General features: G+C 39.1%; 1 protein-coding gene across 1 annotated transcript; it reads left to right on the forward strand.

Moving 5' to 3' along the window:
• The first annotated feature begins 4,130 nt into the window (after window positions 1–4,130).
• On the forward strand, window positions 4,131–13,106 carry LOC110048737 (chondroitin sulfate synthase 1-like). Its single transcript, XM_020754511.2, has 2 exons — window positions 4,131–5,050; window positions 10,949–13,106. Exons 1-2 carry the CDS (start codon window positions 4,325–4,327, stop codon window positions 12,392–12,394), a joined length of 2,172 nt encoding a protein of 723 aa, XP_020610170.2. The 5' UTR covers window positions 4,131–4,324; the 3' UTR covers window positions 12,395–13,106.
• Window positions 13,107–19,114: the final 6,008 nt, after the last annotated feature.

Raw genomic sequence — 19,114 nt, forward strand, 5'->3', positions numbered from 1 at the left:
AAGTAATGTACCATCCACCAATTGAGGAAGAGACATCACTTGGTCATGGAACCACTTTCTGTATGAGAGGTCAGGAGAGAAACATGTACTCTTCCCTTGCCACCTCACCCCCGTATAGGGCAGGTTGGACAGTCTTATCAACCCCTTGACTCCTTGGTTCACTGATCAAACCGATTCCCTCGCCTGATTTACTGAAAGGAGAGTGCGAAGGTGCACCGATTAATTCGTAAAACCTGTCCATATTTATTCATTGTTCACTACTGAAATGAATCTTACATAGAATCCCCTTTGCTCGTCTCAAAAACTCAATAAAAAGATAGTTTTTGTTTTACTCAAAATGGCCGTTTTTATACTAAAGACGCATCATCATCTGGACGAACTTGAGCAAACATTTGTAGTTCGTCTGGTTATGCGTCTCTAGTATAAAGACGGGCACAAGACGTATTATGCGTCTAGTCGAACTATCTCTCCTAGTGCGTCGTTCAAGACGCATTACGAAGGGTTGTTCGTGATGCGTCCTCTAGTATAAAAACGGCCATTATTATTGACATCTGAAGTCAATGAAAAACGCTCTAAATATTTACTCGTTATCATTCTGCTCAGTATTACATCATTTTCCCGTATTAGGTCAAGAGAACTAAAAAAATACTATACTTATTGACTGTGTGGGAGGGCTGAAGTGGGAGTGGGATGACTGGCTCAAGGTCAGCACGTATGGACTGAGTGCAGGGAGGTCCGTGCGTCCTGACCGAGAGCCACTTACTCAGCTTCTTTGAGGCAATATAACGCCTACTCAAAGGAGAACAATAGGGCACGGCACGGCATTCTTGGAAAGGAGCTCTTTATTTAAACATTTTCATTATATTAGGTATTAGGCATGTATTAGGTATTATATATGTAGTAGGTATTTTCAGATGACGCAGTCAGTTGCACAATTACTATTTATCACTATTTACCGCGGTTAAATAGAGATTAGCTATCTTCCTATACATTATATGTTTGTGCTCGCCTTATTTTGAGTCATCAGGGTCATTATGTATATCAAATGCTTTGTATTTTGTTGTAAAAATTAGATAGATATGAAGATATTCTGCGGTGTAAACGTTACTAAGCGGTATCCCGGCATCCAGCCACTGTGTGCGTGTTGTTGTGTCTGCCTTGCGGTAGTGTGGTTAAAGTGTTCTTAATTGATATTCAGGTACTTCAGATGTTCCTTCATGCGGAAAGCCTGTTCACGAATTCCACTCTCAGTTACTATTAGGTTTTCATGCTAGAGAAGAAAATAATGTCCTAGAAAGAAAAGAAGATTGTAATATTGTTTTTTTCCAGCACCCAGGCTAGTAAACGTCCATCATCTTGACCGCTTACAGACGACAACAACCGTGAACAAGTAGCTTTATTTGCATGACCATAAATACATAAAGTATTGCAACAGCTTTTGCAAACTATAACTAAACAGTAATGATTATCGTGAACGTGTAATAAGGTTATGATAAAGCGATCAAGTTTGATTGATTTGAAAGAAGAATATCGCGTAAATCAAAGCAAGACCATAAATACATAAAGTGTCGCAAAAGCTTTTGTAAACTAAAACTAAAACAGTAATGATTATCGTGAATATATAATAAGGTTATAACAAAGCGATCAAGTTAAAGGGATCAAGATTGAAAGAAGAATGTTGCGTAAATGAAAGGAAGAAAAGAAGTTTGCTAATTGAATATTAACACAATGATTCGTAGAAGTCATAAGTTGTAGAAGTCAGTCATTTTATCATATGACCATTTTGTTGTTGGCTTCTAATAAAGTTGTGAACTCAGTGTGTGGACTTCTTCATAAATTTGCGAGTAGTGTTGAATTTTCGTTCGCCAGGATAGGTCATTTACATCACTCATTTTGAGGAAAAAAAATTGCAGCAAAAAATTGCTTTGCAACGATTTTGCGAGGCCGTACGCTTTTCTAGTAGGGTCGTACGAGTTTTTCCGGCCCTATCACTTCAGTCGACGCGTACAGTCCTCATATGGGACCTTTTCTCGTATGGTTTCCCATGGAAAAACCGCGCGGGGCTGTACGGGCGGGTCAACCTTTGTACGGGTCATATGAGTGAGGGCCCTTATTGTAGTGTAGAGTCGTATTTTGTTGTCTTCGTTCGCACGCGCCTTATGCGATCGGTACGAATTTCGGATGATGTAAACTAGAATCCGAAATACTAGAAAATAGCATAACAGTGAAATAATAAATCCGTTATTACATGGTTTAATGTATAAAACGCGCGGTCATTTTGCTCGTATTCTGTGTAACTCGTAACATAGAAAGGGATATAACTCGCTTAATGAACACCGTCTGTAAGGGCTGCATCCTATGCTGGACATAATGCCCTTCAAGTCATTTATTTTTTATTGTATTAATATTAGTATTAGTATAGTTTTTTAGCAGTGTCCCCTAATTAGTATGGTGTATTATTTCCAGGCTATAAGGTTTTTGACACTTTAATAAAGTTCTCATTCACTCACTCACTCACACTCACATATATCCGCGAGTATTTATAATACATAATTATTAACCATCGAATAAGCAAAACCGCATGTAATCTAAGGGACTCTGAGAATAAACTCAATGTTCCATTACCACGCGCAAGCTATTAAAATAATAGCTTTAGCTATAGTGGCGCCACTCTTCCCTGAGGCAATTTAAACGCCTACTCAAAGGAGAACAATAAGGCACGGAATTCCTGGAAAGCAGCTCTTTCTTTAAATATTTTCATTATATTAGGAATTAGGCATTAGGTATTATGTATTGGGTAGTTTAAGCTGACGCAGTATTTACCGTGGTTAAATAAAGCTTAGCTATGTATAAAATCCATAATAATCTTTCCCCATCGTACCTGAGGCGTATTTTTACCAACACCTCAAATGTACACGAACACAATCTTAGAAACTCTGAGATAAATTGCTTTGTCCCCAATCCAAGAACGGAATATGCAAAAGGAAGCCTGCACTATAGAGGATCTGTTCTGTGGAACAAGATTCCATCGGAAATCAGACACCTATCTAGTTTAAAACTGTTTAAAACCTGACTGAATGGGAAAGATTATTTTTAGTGCACTGTAAATTAGAGAAAGTTTTATTACATAGGTTTTTACTGTAGGCTAGTTAATTAGTTCGTTAGTTAATGTAATGTAATGTTAGTAAATCCATTCCTGTTAATATAGTTAATTTATTCTTTGTAATTTGTTACACGTGTTCCTAGGAAGACCATTTTTATGATAAGATTTTCGTGTTTAAATAAAGATTGATTGATTCATTGATATCTTTCTTTATACTATATATTTGTGCTCGCCTTATTTTGAGTCATCAGGGTCATTATGTACATCAAATGCTTTGTATTTTGTAATAAAAATTAGATGGATATGAAGATATTCTGCGGTGTAAACGTTACTAAGCGGTATCCCGGCATCCAGCCACTGTGCGGTTGTTGTTGTGTCTGCCTCGTTCTTCAGTAATTGATATTCAGGTACTTCAGATGCTCCTTCACGCGGAAAGCCTGTTCACGAATTCCACTCTCAGTTACTATTAGGTTTTCATGCTAGAGAAGAAAATAATGTCCTAGAAAGAAAAGAAGATTGTAATATTGTTTTTTTCCAGCACCCAGGCTAGTAAACGTCCATCATCTTCCCCGCTTTACAGACGACAACAACCGTGAACAAGTAGCTTTATTTGCACGACCATAAATACATTAAGTGTTGCAAAAGATTCTGTAAACTAAAACTAAAACGGTAATGATTATCGTGAACATATAATAAGGCTATGATAAAGCGATCAAGTTAAAGCGATCAAGTTTGATTGATTTGAAAGAAGAATATTGCGTAAATCAAAGCAAGATTAAATGAATTTTACTAATTGAATATTAACATAATGATTTGTAGAAGTCATAAGTTCGCCAGTGGCTTGTAACGTGGATAATTATTTTAAAGTCGAAACGATGTGTTCTATTTTTCTATAAAAGTTATCTCTTAGAATAGAGTATTTAATGCAATACATAAGAAAAAAAGAGAGAAAATCTCGACGTAAAAGACCCCCAAATTTTAAAAAATCATCCAACCATCCAAAGTATATTGTCAAATAGTCACATACGCAATATCGCCGCCGGCAATATTCAAAATCACAAGTCTTCAACACACCTTGTTTGTCGTTTGACTCGTCTATATTCACTTTTACACGGTTTGTTTGGGGCTCCTTGAAAGAGATCAGAACAGGTTATCTGTCAGTTGGTCAAGACAACATTCATTTCATTTCATGATTAGCTAGGCGATTGACTTTTTCTTCAGATGGAACTTCGAACTCTTCGTGAGTGTCTGTTGCTGCTGGTCGGCTTGATTGTTGGTCTCCATGTTGCGTTGTTTCTGAAGCAGAATCAATGCCATTTAATCTATAGAAAGGATTTCCGACCAAGGACAATGACAAACGAAGTGCAGTTTAATAGCAGTCAATTCATCTTTGTTGGTGTTATGACAGCTGAGACATTTCTGCAAACTCGAGCTCAAGCAGTGTTTGACACATGGGGAAGGAATGTTGCTGGAAAACTAACATTTTTTTCAAGTCAGACTCATAAAAAGTCCAAGCTACCAATGATCAGTCTACTCGATGTGGATGACTCGTATCCACCGCTGAAGAAGTCTTTAATGATGGTCAAATACATGCACGACCACCACATCGACGACTACGAATGGTTCATGCGGGCGGACGACGATGTTTATGTCCGCAATGACAAGTTAGTACGTTTATTACGTTCATTAAACAGTTCCGACGATATCTACCTGGGGCAAGCGGGAACAGGTGCAAAGAACGAAAGAGGAATGCTGAACCTGTTGCCTGGAGATAACTATTGTATGGGAGGGCCGGGTGCGGTATTCAGTCGAAGTGTTTTGAGAAAAGTTGCTCCGCATGTGGAGCACTGCCTTCTACAAGCGCCAAAATCACACATGCATGAAGACACCGAGCTTGGTCGGTGTATACAACGCTATGTTGGAATTTCCTGCACTTGGGCCTATGAGGTAAGCTGCTAATCATCAGAAGTTAAGGGTGCAGTACTCCTTCCTTCCTTCCTTCCTTCCTTCCTTCCTTCCTTCCTTCCTGCTCCTCTCCCCTTTCAGAATTTCCTTCTCTGTCTTCATAATGTCCCCGTGACCGAATTGTATTTGTATTTTTTATTTCTCCACTTAACGACATGAATTCAGTATTGTTAACAAAACAAGCCCTGTTTTCCATATGATCGCAGACGATCGCAGACGATCGCAAAGAGAGTTGTTTAATTTCCATATACCTTATTACATGAAATTTTCGCGACACGTTAATTTCGCGAATTTCGCGATTTAAAGAAAATCGCGAAATTTAAGTGACGCGAAAATTATATGTCGCGAAATTAACATGATGCGAAAATTAGGTGACTCACATTACGTCAATACTTAAAAAAGCGACTTTATTACTATTACACACGTTTATAACAATCATTTTGAACTATTCTGTGGTAATGTTCTGGTCCTCTTCATCACTACTGCTTTCCGTCTCCACTCCAGGTAGCACTTCTTTTGTACAATCCTTAAACTGGCTCCTTGTAGTGCTGTTCCACTAGTTGCTTAAACCTTTCAATTGCCTTGTAGACACTGTGAGAACATCTTCCTTGTTACTGATTACATAATCAGTTGCGTTTCTGTTTATTTGGACGTTGTTGATTAAGTTGTTTGATCAAATTCAGGGACATCTTAAATAACATTGACAAAGAAATTTAGTGTGTCTCACTCAAAAACGCGAAATTAAGGTGGTATGGTACCCTCAATATGGACCAAAAAGTTTGTTTAAATATGGTGAAGAAAGATCAATTGTGTGCTATTGCACTCAAGAAGAGAAATTAAATTTCTAGAGTTTTACTCAAAATGGTTGCTATGGAAACCAGCCACAGCCTTTTGAAGTAGTGTTTTATAGTATTGACGCCAACACTTCCCGCTCTTTTACAAAACAAGAATTGACTGTCAAATAAGCATATCATGTAAGTTTCTGTTTTGTTCTGTGATATGAACCTAAGTTTTGACAGTTAACTCTTATTTTCAGTGCTTTTTACAGCTTTATTTGGAAATAACCTTATTTTTTACCACACCCAGTGGCCAAATCATCTCATGTCACGTGACAGACCTTAAAATGTTACGATTTTTTTGGTTTATATCATCACGACACTATTGGTCTTTGATGAGCCCAAGTTTCAGAAACTCTACTTTAAAACCTTGCAAAGTAGAAATGTTGGCGCGAAGTCAGTCGGTATAAAAGTAAACTTTTGAGAAAAATGCACTTTAAGTTTTTTACACGAAGTATTAAGCATTTAACGAGCCACAAATAGTGTGGGGGGGGGTGCAGATTGGATCTCGGGGGAGGGGGTGCAATGGTTGTTCTATTTTGTAAAAAGTTACCGCAGTTGTGGGAAATATTCCTTTTCATAAGGGAAATGAATGAGCCTGTGATGGCAATTTGAGGCAAAGCTTTTCACAAATAATTGTACCAATCGAGTTGTGCATGTCTTAAAAGTTTTTTCTAAATAGTTTCGTTCATATAAGTTAAAAATAATCTATATTTTTGGTCACTTTCTTATAGTAAACAGTCGTTGCTATGGCCGTTGCCACGTGAAAAAACTTATACCACTGTGTACTTTCCTTAAATTTCACACTCATCTGGAAGGAAATTCGGCAAGATCGTTTCAAAATGTTTTTGACAAGTCCTCAAGGGTCTTAAGTCTTGTATTTCCAAGAAATTGAATTTTTCATGAACATCGCCATATTTTAGGGTACCATACCACCTTAAAGTGAGTCAAAATGCAAAATTTTCGCAAAATCGCGAAATTAAGGTGTCGCGAAATATGCGAACCTCAAAATCGCGCTAAATTAACGTGTCGCGAAAATTTCATGTAATAAGGTAGTCGCAGACGATCGTAACGATCGCAGAGCCAACTGTTGCATACATTTCGGACAGCGGAACTGTCAAAATTACACGCGCGTTGTGCTGGCGGGAAAATCACAGCAAACAATATGGAGGAAATTTTGCTCCAAGCAAATTTATTTCTTCTTTTAGTCAAACTATTTTGAAATTCCCTTGGCACTGCATTTCGCCCCGATCCAGAAGGTAGCGTTTTCAATCGCTTCAGATAACGACCATACGCAGTTCTTATGTTGCGGAATTTGACCTCCGCCTCAGCCGCCGATAAATTAAATTTCTCCCGATTTTTTCCCAGCAGTTAGCTTTTTTGATTTTGTCTTTGAAATCTATACTGTTACGGTGGTAAACGCACTCACATCGCGCAACTTCCTCCATAAATTTCTAGTTACTAACGTTACCTTGTTCAATGCCAGCCATGTTTACAACCGTGAATAAGCGGTTTTTTTTAAGAAGGGTTGAATCATAGGTCGGAATTCAAAATATTATGGGATACGTTTTGATCGCAGATCGCAGAACTTTGGTTTCCATATGATCGCACGATCGCAATTGATCGCAAACGATCGCCGAACTTTTTGCGATCTACGATCCGCGATCTGCGATCGTCTGCGATCATATGGAAACCAGCAAGGAAGCCTTTCATTTTGGTTAGTTTCTGTCCAAATTTTTGTTGCAAACAATTTCATCATTATACGAGAAATAAATTCCCAATGCAGGTAAAGAGTTGGCTGGCCAGACGATTCTAAGGGGTTTTGCTGTGTTTTTGCGGCTTGCGCCTAACCACATCCCTTAAGTTTTACTTTTATTTATTTCAAGGCTAGAACATTCTTGAAAGTTTGACAAAACTTTGAATAAATTTGTTGCAGATTTCGTGTCAGAAACGAAGGTCGTTGTGTCATCAACATATTGGGATAATTTAAATTCTTTGTCATGAATTTTATTCCTTTAATGGTATTGTCATTTCTAATAGTGTTGGCTAAAATTTCCCCGGTTAGAACAAAAAGAGAACCTGAGAGCGGCAATCTTGACGGACACCTGTTTCTCGTTTGAAAAACTCAGATGCGCATCCATTGTTGATAAAGCAGCTGGAGCAATCAGTATAAACAGTTCTAATCCACTTTTGAATACAAGGGCATAAATTAAAAGCTTGCAACGCCTTAAAAAGGAAGTCCTAATCTACTGTATCAAATACTTTTTTTAAAACAATAAAAATGGCCAAACCAGGTATACTTCTGTGACCTTCATGATGTCCATAATGAGCCTAATATTTTGACTGATGTACCGGCCTTTGACTCATATCCGGTTTGATCTTCCTTGATTATGGTTGGAAGAACCTTTGAAATCCTGTGTGCTATGGGTTTGGTAACGATTTTGTAGTCAACATTTAGTTAACTTAAGGGTCTCCAGTATTCAAGGAATGACTTGTCTTTCCTCGTTTTTGGTATCACTTTGATAATACCCTGTTTTTGCGTTATGTTCAGTTGTCCGTGTTTATATGCGTAGTTGAGACTTTGTACCATTTCTTCTCCCAGTAGAGACCAGAACAGTAAATAGAATTCTACAGAAACTCCATCTGTCCCTGGGGTTTATTTTCGGACCACTGTTTTAATACGAGAAAGCACTCTTCGTTGAGAAGCGGACGCTCAAGTTCCTCTTGTTGAGTTGCTTCGAGTTTAGCAATATTTGAATTTTCAAGGAATAGTTTATAATTCGAGTCATTACAGGTTTTTATCGAACATTTTTCCTTGTTCTAAGATTGTTTTAGGATCGTTGATCTTCATATCGTCGTTTGTTTTAAGCTTTGAAATGTGTGATTTACAATGTTGTCTTTTTTCCATAATCAAAAAATGTTTAGTGTTTTTTTTCGCCATTTTCGTGCCAACGTATCCTGCTTTTTATTGTAGCACCTTTTGCTCCGTATTCAGCAATCGCATTATATTCTGCTCTGAGACGGTAAAGTTTTGATATGTTTTCTTTTTTTTCTGTCAGTTCTTAGCAGGTTCATCAAATGATCAATTTGTTGTTGGAGGTGCGACTCGGTATTCCGGCGTTCCCTGTTTTTTCGTTTTGTATATTGAACACAGAAACCTCTCGCCTCCATTTTAATCATTTACCAGTAGAGGCCTTTGTCATCTAAATAATCGTGCTTTGTTTTGAACTCGTGTATCTTACTCGAAAGATCCTGTACGAACTTTTCATCACTCATCTAACCTGCATTGCACTTTAAACGAGTTATTGCACCATGTGTGTTTGGGGTGCTGTAATCTCCACACACCTCGGAGGTCGAAATTCGTGCACAAATATTTGATTTTGTTAATTACTATCTTTTCTGTCAGTTGAAGTTCCGCCAGTTTTTTTTCCAAAGGTGCTGGAGCACAGTTGATGAATCACCTCCTATAACAATTTGCATATCAGCGTGCTTCCTAAGACTGTCACTGAACTTTGAGAAGAATATATTTCGACTGTTGTTGTCATTTTGGGCTGTAAATGTTACAAAACAAAAATGCAGACTCAAATATGGAAGCTTCTAGTAGTAAATATCTTCCGCTTTTGCCAGCTTCAGAGCTTTCTATATGTACATACAGTTTGGGGTTGAAGGAGATTGCAACACCTTTTGAATGATTAGTTCAATGACTGTAACTAAATGCTTCCTCCCCATTCAAGCGAGTTGCATGAACAGAGGGCTCAGCTCGGACACTAACAAAATAAAGTGCTAAAAACAGCCTGTCTTGAATCTGTAAAGCGTGGGAGTGGTTGAAACTCGCATTTCCAAAATCAATAGCACCAACGCTGTCAATTCATCGTCGGGTTATACCTGTCTTTTGTAGCCAAAATTGATTATCCCGCAAGTTTCCTGAACCATATCTGTCTACCTATCCATCTACCGCCCTTCACAGGAACCTTTCGTTAGGAACGCAAAGAATGGTTACACAAGAATGTCTTACACAATAATGTACCCAAACTCACAGCATAACCTCGTGTCCACTTGACTTTGGACACGTGGACACGAGGCAAAAAAGAACAAGAAACAGTCGAGAAAATTCGACAACGAAAAGACTACGACGAATCGACGAATCCTTGTGGGGTTCTGTCCTCGTATACCGGTTCACAAGAACCGATACAAAAGACCCAACAATGTTCAAGAGCTAAACAAAGGTTCGTAAAGAAAGGAGCACAATGGTTATTCCCTCTGTGTACCGGTACACCGGTACACCAGGACACCACCCCAAAGTGGATAGGGCAAAACTGATATAGTAAACTAATTATATGCCTCTTGACTTAAATATATCCGATCTGCAAGTTTTTTGTTCACTGAATTTTCGGTGGCATCTGTCTACCTTCATCAGAGTGAAAATGGATGTGTTTACGTGCTGGAACACGTGCGCAGAGTTGAAACTGGAACAGGAGTATAAGCGCGCGGAAAGACTTTTCTTTCATTAATTCACCGCGTTTGCGTCCATCGTTGAGTGCCACGACTCTAAAAAGTGTCTCTTGGTATAGCTTGTTATTCCTCTTTCGAAGATCGTGGCGTCTCTTGGGTGGATGTCGTGATCAGTTCTATGCGTGTGTTGTTTTATCGCTGATTCTCCGTTGCACGCAGGCGCGGCCAGGATCATGTTCGGCTCCGCGTGAACTCCATGAGCGCTTAATTTACCCACGTATGTAAACGGGCAGTCGTTACATTTAACTTTGTAAACAATTTTTGGTCTTTGATGGTCCTGTGGCCTATCTTTCGGTTTATTAAAGATTTGGCCGAGCGTTCGTCATGGTCTGAACGCCGTACGAACCGAACACGATCCTGGTCGCGACAACCACCGACCCCTTCATGATCTTGAAGATTTACAATGTAAAAAAAAAAAAAAAAAATGCGTTATGATAACTTTAGCTTAAAACACCGCATAAATTTAGGTTACCATAAATATGAAATATCGTGATTAATGATTAGACTGATTTTGATTTCTTCTTTCTTTCAGATGCGTAAACTTTTCCTTCACGACTACGATGCGAGCGGGAAATTATTTTTGGGCGGGCTGAACACTAAGACTATTAATGATGCCATTACGCTTCACCCTATTAAAGATCCTGCCTACATGTATCGTATGCACGTGCACTTTAACAACGAACGCATTCAAGATCTTCAACAGCAAGGAGTAAAGCTCCAACATGTTTTACGGAACATGGATCGTTTGCTACAAGCAAACAAATTGTCCCTTCACGAGAAACGTGGCCTTCAAGATGAAAGAGATCTTCATCATCAGTTGGCTACAAATAGCAGTGAAAAATGGGAAATGTTTACTTCCACATCATTTTACCCTGAGGTCAGCTTAAAAGCGCCATATACCAAGATCCGTGGCGAACTGAAAATTGAAGTCAACAATATTCTGGAGAAAGCAAAGGAATTTGTAAAGGAAGAGTTCTGGAAGAATCCACATCTTGGAACGTTGAAGTACCAGCAAATAAATTATGGTTATAGGCGTTTCCACCCCTTGTATGGCATACAACACGTCGTACAGGTGACAGTCAGTAGTACAAAGAAACATCGCAGCAAAACAATTGGTCAAATGGAAACTACTCAGCACATTTCACTCAAGAGAAGCTTCTATACCCAACAGCCGTTTGCAAATTTGAGATATACTACTGAGCCCCTTGCAAGGATGCCCCCTTATGTACACTTCATCGTCCCCTTAGTAGGGCGTCTGGAAACGTTCCGTCGTTTCATGAAAAATTTTGAATTGGTCTGTCTCAAAGTACTTCAGAGAGTCAAGCTGGTAGTCGCATATTCTTCTTCTGTGTCTTCTCCTCATGAACACAAAGTTATCATGAAGGAATACCAAGAGAAATATCCCGAAGCAGAACTTATTTGGCTTGACGTTGCGGGTACCTTTTCTCGCGGGATAGCACTTTCTGTCGCAGCAACTAAATTTGATCAAACAGCCTTGTTGTTCTTGTGTGATGTTGACTTGATCTTTAACTTGGAATTTATTGATCGCTGTCGACTGAACACAGCGCTTGGTAAGCGAGTTTACTTTCCAATAATGTTTTCTCAGTTTGACCCTGAACTAACATACGGCAAGAAAACCAAGCCCGACTCGCACTTCACGATTAATAAAGATGCAGGAATTTGGAGGTCATTCTCGTACGGACCCGCATGCATTTATCATCAAGATATGGATGCTGTTGGAGGATTTGACACAAGCATTAAAGGCTGGGGATTGGAAGACGCCGATCTTTTTGAGAAGTTTGTAGCTCATCCAGAGATTGAGGTGTTTCGCGCAGCTGATCCCGGTGTAATACATGTTTATCATAAAATAAATTGCGATCCAAATCTTTCCGTTATACAATACACTCAGTGTCAAGGCTCGAAGGCCTCTATATTAGCCTCTCAAAAATCATTAGTCAGAGCCCTGCTTTCCACTTAGAATGCACACGACTAATTTTTTTTGTTTTACAGTAATGTGCCCCATTTAAGTACTCTTTCGCTATTCGCATTGTGCGTGAGTGGGACAGTTTACCAAGATCCCTGGCCGAGGTAAAAAATTCGAAAGAGTGCAAGAATGGACTCAAGCGCTTTCTTAAAATGTTTTAGTTTTGTAACCATTTTCTAACGAAGTTGAGTGTATTGTAGAGTTACATTTTGGAAATATAGTTTTGCTATTTGACCCTCTATTTTTATTAAAACATTCTCTTTTTAGGGAAACAGTTTATACCGTCCATCCCCTGTTTTCCTTTTCAAGATATACTTTGTTATAATAAAGTGTATTATCGTTTGTCTCACGATGTAGTCACTTGAGATGTAGATCGCGACGATCACAAACGAGGAGGGATATCCGTTAGAAACAAGTACAGATGACAGATGTTTCTTCTCTCCAGCGATTACAAACCATCAGTAATCGCTGGAGAGAAGAAACATCTGTCATCTGTACCGCGACTTGTTTCTAACGGATATCCCTCCTCGTTTATGATCGTCGCGATTTACATCTCAAGTGACTACATCGTGAGACAAACGATAATACACTTTATTATTGCATCTACCACGATGAACAACAACAACCTTTTCCTCGACATATACTTTGTTCATTTTAAAGTACTTCTTGAATAAATGTTATGCTATGCTAAACGAAAGGCTGAAAAGCGACAGAGGTGATATTTTGTCACGGTTCCCTCATCACATAAGGGTACAAATTGGTGATGCCCTATTCAAATGGGTGCTGCCGATTCGTCTGAGGTACTTGACGATTCGATTCGATTCGCACGAAGTCGATCCGCACCACCAGAAGTCAAGCCCAGTGAAATAATGATACATGAACCTTCCTCGTTCTTAAAACTTGACAACAAACTTCAGTCGATTCGTCTGAGGTACTTGACGATTCGACTCGATTCGCACGAAGTCGATCCGCACCACTGGAAGTCAAGTCCAGTGAAATGATGATACATGAACCTTGCTCGTTCTTAAAACTTGACAACAAACTTCAGTCGATTCGCCTGAGGTACTTGACGACTCGACTCGATTCGCAAGGAGTGGATACGCACCACGTGACACGAAGACCCACGAGAAAATGATCACGGACCTTCCTCGTTCTTAAAACGTAACAGCAAACTGAGAGTCGATTCGTCTGAGGTACTTCACGATTCGAGACGATTCGTCGCGAATCGTCTGAACGGAAGTCGAATCGCGGTAGCCAATAACTGGGATGTCAAATTGTTAACGATTCGACTTGATTCGCACGATTCGTCGTGAATCGTCGTCACCTGCAAAGTCGAATCGTCTGAACGGAAGTCGACTCGCGAAAGACAATAACAATACGGAGAGGACGTATTACTAAAATATCAACCCAGTCATATTGCAGGTACTCAATATCTTACCGCAGAAATGATATGCATTGAATAGATTTTCGCGCGAAGGTTATTTTTACATAGAAGGGTTATAGATACTAAGTATATAAATAGCTCATTTAATTTGTTGAGCGGACGAACCTCTATAAGATACGAGGTCGGGAAGGCCAGGACGAGAACGGCAGTGGACGTGGGCAACTTTCGCGGGTCCCGTCGTGTCGCCAAATACAAACATAGGCACGCAAGGCGTGCAAGAGTTATTTTTTTGTGTGAAGTGTCGGAGACTGAAGCATTCATGGTACCGTAATGATTTGGTTAATTTGACAAGTTTTTTTGGTCGCGATGTTACATCGGTCATGGTAAGATAGCTAAATTGGGGGAGCAGGGATGGCGCAGTGGTGAGAGCACTTGCCTCCCACCAATGTGGCCCGGGTTTGATTCCCGGACCTGACGCCATAAGTGGGTTGAGTTTGTGTTGGTTCTCTTCTCTGCTTCGAGGGATTTTCTCCGGGTTCTCCGGTTTTCCCCCCTAAGCAAAAACCAACATACAGCTGATTCCAGCTGGCTGTAAGCTGTACTCCAAGGTCACACATGGACCGTATAGCGGCTGCCAAAGGCGCCAATGTATGCTTTCGGTTCGACCTTGTTTAGTTGCGTCGTTGCTGTACTTTGCGACGGCGATTAGCCGCGACAATTATTATTATTATTATTATTATTATTATTATTATTAAATAGTAAGCCATAAAATGTTTGACTGAACAAACTACAGTAATCTCACACGTCTCCAGATTAATGTAGATACCATCTTATTTTCTAACAGGCAATTTGATTCGTTCTTTGATACAACCCGCAATGTGATTGGTGTGACACGAGCACATGCATAACTCCCTCACTCACCGATCACATAACCCTTCCAACCCCCAAGTGAAATTTTTGCTCAAAAATACTCAAGTTAATTTAGAGACTTTTTCGCATTTTATACGAGTCGTAAGTTTACCTTTTTACACAACACAACACAACACAACACAACTTCACCGAAAATAGAAAGAAAGAGAAAAAAACCTCTGACACGTTGAAAGTCTGATTTAATTAAATTGCACTTTAACTTGGTACCGCGCAGTCTTCAAAGAACATTTCAACAGTTTTCATACTTTTTACCTTCAAAAATACCGGACTGAAATGAATGTCATCAAATAAAACTATTAAACTGCTACTGTAGAGACGTAAAAACCATCCAGAAATGAAAGCTTCTTTTTTGTTTAATATCCTGGAAACAATAGCCGATAACTTGCCAGCTCTAATTGAATTTACTCCCATATAAAAAACAAAAGTGTCGAGTTACCATTTGTTACTAAAGATAGCAAACATCTCGTGGGAAAGAATGGTGACGATTCGTCCCCTCTAATTGAATTTACTCCCTTGTGAAAAACAAGAGTGTCAAATTACACTTTGTAACTAAAAAACAAAAATATCTCGTTATATTTGCATGCAACAAGAACAAAACAATCGTTAACCGCACTTACTATTGTAAACGTTAGAACTGTTTCAAATCTAAAGTCTCGTCCCCTCTGAAACACGTCCTAAGAACTAAAAGCGTCGATTCGTGACCTCTAATTGAATTTATTCCTTGTGAAAAACAAAAGTATCAAGTTACCTTTGTAACTAAAAATAAAAATATCTCGTTGCATTTGCATACTACTAACTCACGAACTGTTTCAAACCTCAAGGCTCATCTCGTTCATTTAACTAAAATCCTCAGCCTAACCCACAAAAATGTCGAAGTAAACCCAATATATGAATACTTCCTCCTCTTTTATAGAAGAATAAATATGGCCGTTCTGAACTGTATCGGGATCAAATCTTCTCACATACCATTTACCTTTACAACAAGAAATTTGATTGGCTGTTTATAGTAGATCCAATCTGATTGGTATGACATACATACATCTCTCACTCACTCACTGACTCACTCACTGACTCACTGACTCACTCACTCATCCATTGACCCGTCCATAACATACCCGACGCGCCGACTAAGAGGTATTTTTTTTTTACAAAAAAATAACTCAAAAATGAGCTTCAGGGAAAATTTCTCCCGGCATGCTTTGCGAGTCGTGTCCAACACCGCCTGACGCGTAGAAATCGAGAGCGAATCTACAAGTCGATTCTTGCCGTTGGAAACTTTATCTAAATGCGTTTAACATCACCAGAAATGTCCCGGCGTATCTAATCAAACAACATAGGCACGCAAGGCGTGCAAGAGTTATTTTGTGTGTGTGAAGTGTCGGAGATAGGAGCATTCATGGTACAGTAATGATCTGGTTAATTTAACATTTTTTCTTTGGTTGCGATGTTACATCGGTCATGGTAAGATAGCTAAATAGTAAGCCATAAAATGTTTGACTGAACAAACTACAGTAATCTGACGTGTCTCCAGATTAATGTAGATACCACCTTATTTTCTAACAGGTAATTTGATTCGTTCTTTGATACAACACGGTGTGACACGCGCACATGCATAACTCCCTCACTCACCGATCACATAACCCTTCCAACCCCCAAGAGGAAATTTGCTCAAAAATACTCAAGTTAATTTAGGGACTTTTTCGCATTTTATACGAGAAGTAAGTTTACCTTTTCACACAACACAACACAACACAACTTCACCGAAAATAGAAAGAAAGAGAAAAAAACCTCTGACACGTTGAAAGTCTGATTTAATTAAATTGCACTTTAACTTGGTGCCGCGCAGTCTTCAAAGAACATTTCAACAGTTTTCATACTTTTTATCTTAAAAAATATCGGACTGAAATGAATGTCATCAAATAAAACTATTAAACTGCTACTGCAGAGACGTAAAAACCGTCCAGAAATGAAAGCTTTTTTGTATAATATCCTGGAAACAATAGCCGATAACTTGTCAGCTCTAATTGAATTTACTCCCATATAAAAAACAAAAGTATTAAGTTACCATTTGTTACTTAAGATAGCAAACATCTCGTGGGAAAGAGTGGTGACGATTCGTCCGCTCTAATTGAATTTACTCCCTTGTGAAAAACAAGTGTGTCACATTACACTTTCTAACTAAAAGAGAAAAATATCTTGTTATATTTGCATGCAACAAGAACAAAACAATCGTTAACCGCACTTACTATTGTAAACGTTAGGACTGTTTCAAATCTTAAGACTCGTCCCCTCTGAAACATGTCCTAAGAACTAGAAGCGACGATTCGTGACCTCTAATTGAATTTACTCCTTGTGAAAAACAAAAGTATTAAGTTACCATTAACTAAAAATAAAAATATCTCGTTGCATTTGCATACTACTAACTCAAGAACTGTTTCAAACCTCAAGGCTCATCTCGTTCATTTAACTAAAATCCTCAGCCTAACCCACAGAAAATGTCGAAGTAAACCAAATATATGAATACTTCCTCCTCTTTTATAGAAGAATGAATACGGCCGTTCTGAACTTTATCAGGATCAGATCTTCTCACATACCATTTACCTTTACAACAAGAAATTTGATTGGCTGTTTATAGTAGATGCAATCTGATTGGTGTGACATACATACATCTCTCACTCACTGACTCACTCACTGACTCACTGACTCACTGACTCACTCACCCATTGACCCGTAACATACTCGACGCGCCGACTAAGAGGTATTTTTTTGGTAAAAAAAATAACTCAAAAATGCTTGACACGTGTATTTTCTTAAAGGACGGCGACGTCAATAACTTGAGCTTCGTAAAAGCTATTCACCAAAGCAATGACATTCTTTATAATCAAAGGCTCCTGTGAGCCAACTCATGGATGAATTGGATGAAGGTAGAAAAGTTAGTTGAAGAAAAAAAGAAGAGGAATTGATCATTGTGGAGTTCTTCTTGGTACAGCAGTGAAAAACAGGATTTCAAAGAAATCTCCTTTGATCCATTGGTTCTGATGTCCAGTGGTTGCTTATTGACACCCTTTGGGTAAAGGTCAAGTCTGCATACAGGCCAAGTGGCCCACCAGGCCGGAGCTTATCCTGGTTCTGTAGCATGAAGCGACTAGGAGTATTTCTACTCCCCCCTGGATGGGATGCTAGTCCATTGGAGGGTTACCCCCAGCACTAAGTTCACCGGTACCCATCTGTACACGGGGGTAGAGAGAGGCACTGTAGGAATAAAGTGTCTCGCCCAAGAACACAACGCAGTGTCCACGGCCATGGCTCGAACCTGGACTGCTTGATTTGGAGACAAGCGCACTAACCATGAGACCACCACGCCTCCCACCCTTTACACTGTAGGTGGCTGAATTTGCTCTGCGTTAAAATTATTTTATAAATTATCAATAATTATGTATCACATTATTGAAAATAGATTTCAAAAGAGTGCAACAACAACAATCAAGATTAACATTACTTTTATTAGGAGCATTTTCTTCTTGTCGAATCGACAACATTTTCAACCCACCCTGCATAGTCCAGATGCGCTATATTTTCTAAGTCTTGCGCAAATCGACTTCCGGTAAGACGAATCGACAGTATGGGAGACGATTCGTGTCGATTCGATCGAATCGAGTCGAATCGACAACATTTTCAACCCACCATGCATAGCCCAGATGCGCTATATTTTCTAAGTCCCGCTCAAATCGACTTGCGTGAAGACGAATCGACATCAAGGGAGACGAGTCGTGTCAATTCCATCAAAGAGGGTTCTCGAATCGACTTCCGTTAGTCGAATTGTCAATTCCAGAAACGAATCGACTCTAGTTGGGTGTATTGGACAACCCTCATAGATTCAGTTCCGTTGAGAGGGTACACTTTACGCTCTCCTTACGGACACCTTTCCAATAAGGAGGCCTACCTAAAAAAACTTTCGATAGCTACAATCACTCTCTTATACGGACGAGCACCAAATCTCAGCAACAGAAAGCAAATGATTCATATAACCCTCTCTTTATTACAGACAAGCCAATGAAAACTTCGAAATCAAGACAATCAGTTATAAGTGCCATCTATCATCGGAATTCGAATTTTATGAAGGCTTTCAAATTTTCTCTCTCTGCTGAAATACATGCACGATTGTACAACAAATATCGTGATTTTGTCCTGGACATCTAACGGCGTCCGTTTGTCTATTAAACAATTTAGATGCATCTCAGACATGCTTACGTCAGTATTGAAAACGTGAACAGCACTTTATGCCATTGGTAAAGCCCTTGCAATTACGTCATGTCTATGCACATTGGGACACTTTATTGTCTGCATTATAGAGGGTCGACTTCTCTTTAGTTTTTCTTTAAATATGAGTAGAAATTTAG

The sequence above is a fragment of the Orbicella faveolata genome, unplaced genomic scaffold (genome assembly GCF_042242905.1).
Source record: "Orbicella faveolata isolate gen_17 unplaced genomic scaffold, um_ofav_v1 contig_3, whole genome shotgun sequence".
Taxonomy (NCBI): domain Eukaryota; kingdom Metazoa; phylum Cnidaria; class Anthozoa; order Scleractinia; family Merulinidae; genus Orbicella; species Orbicella faveolata.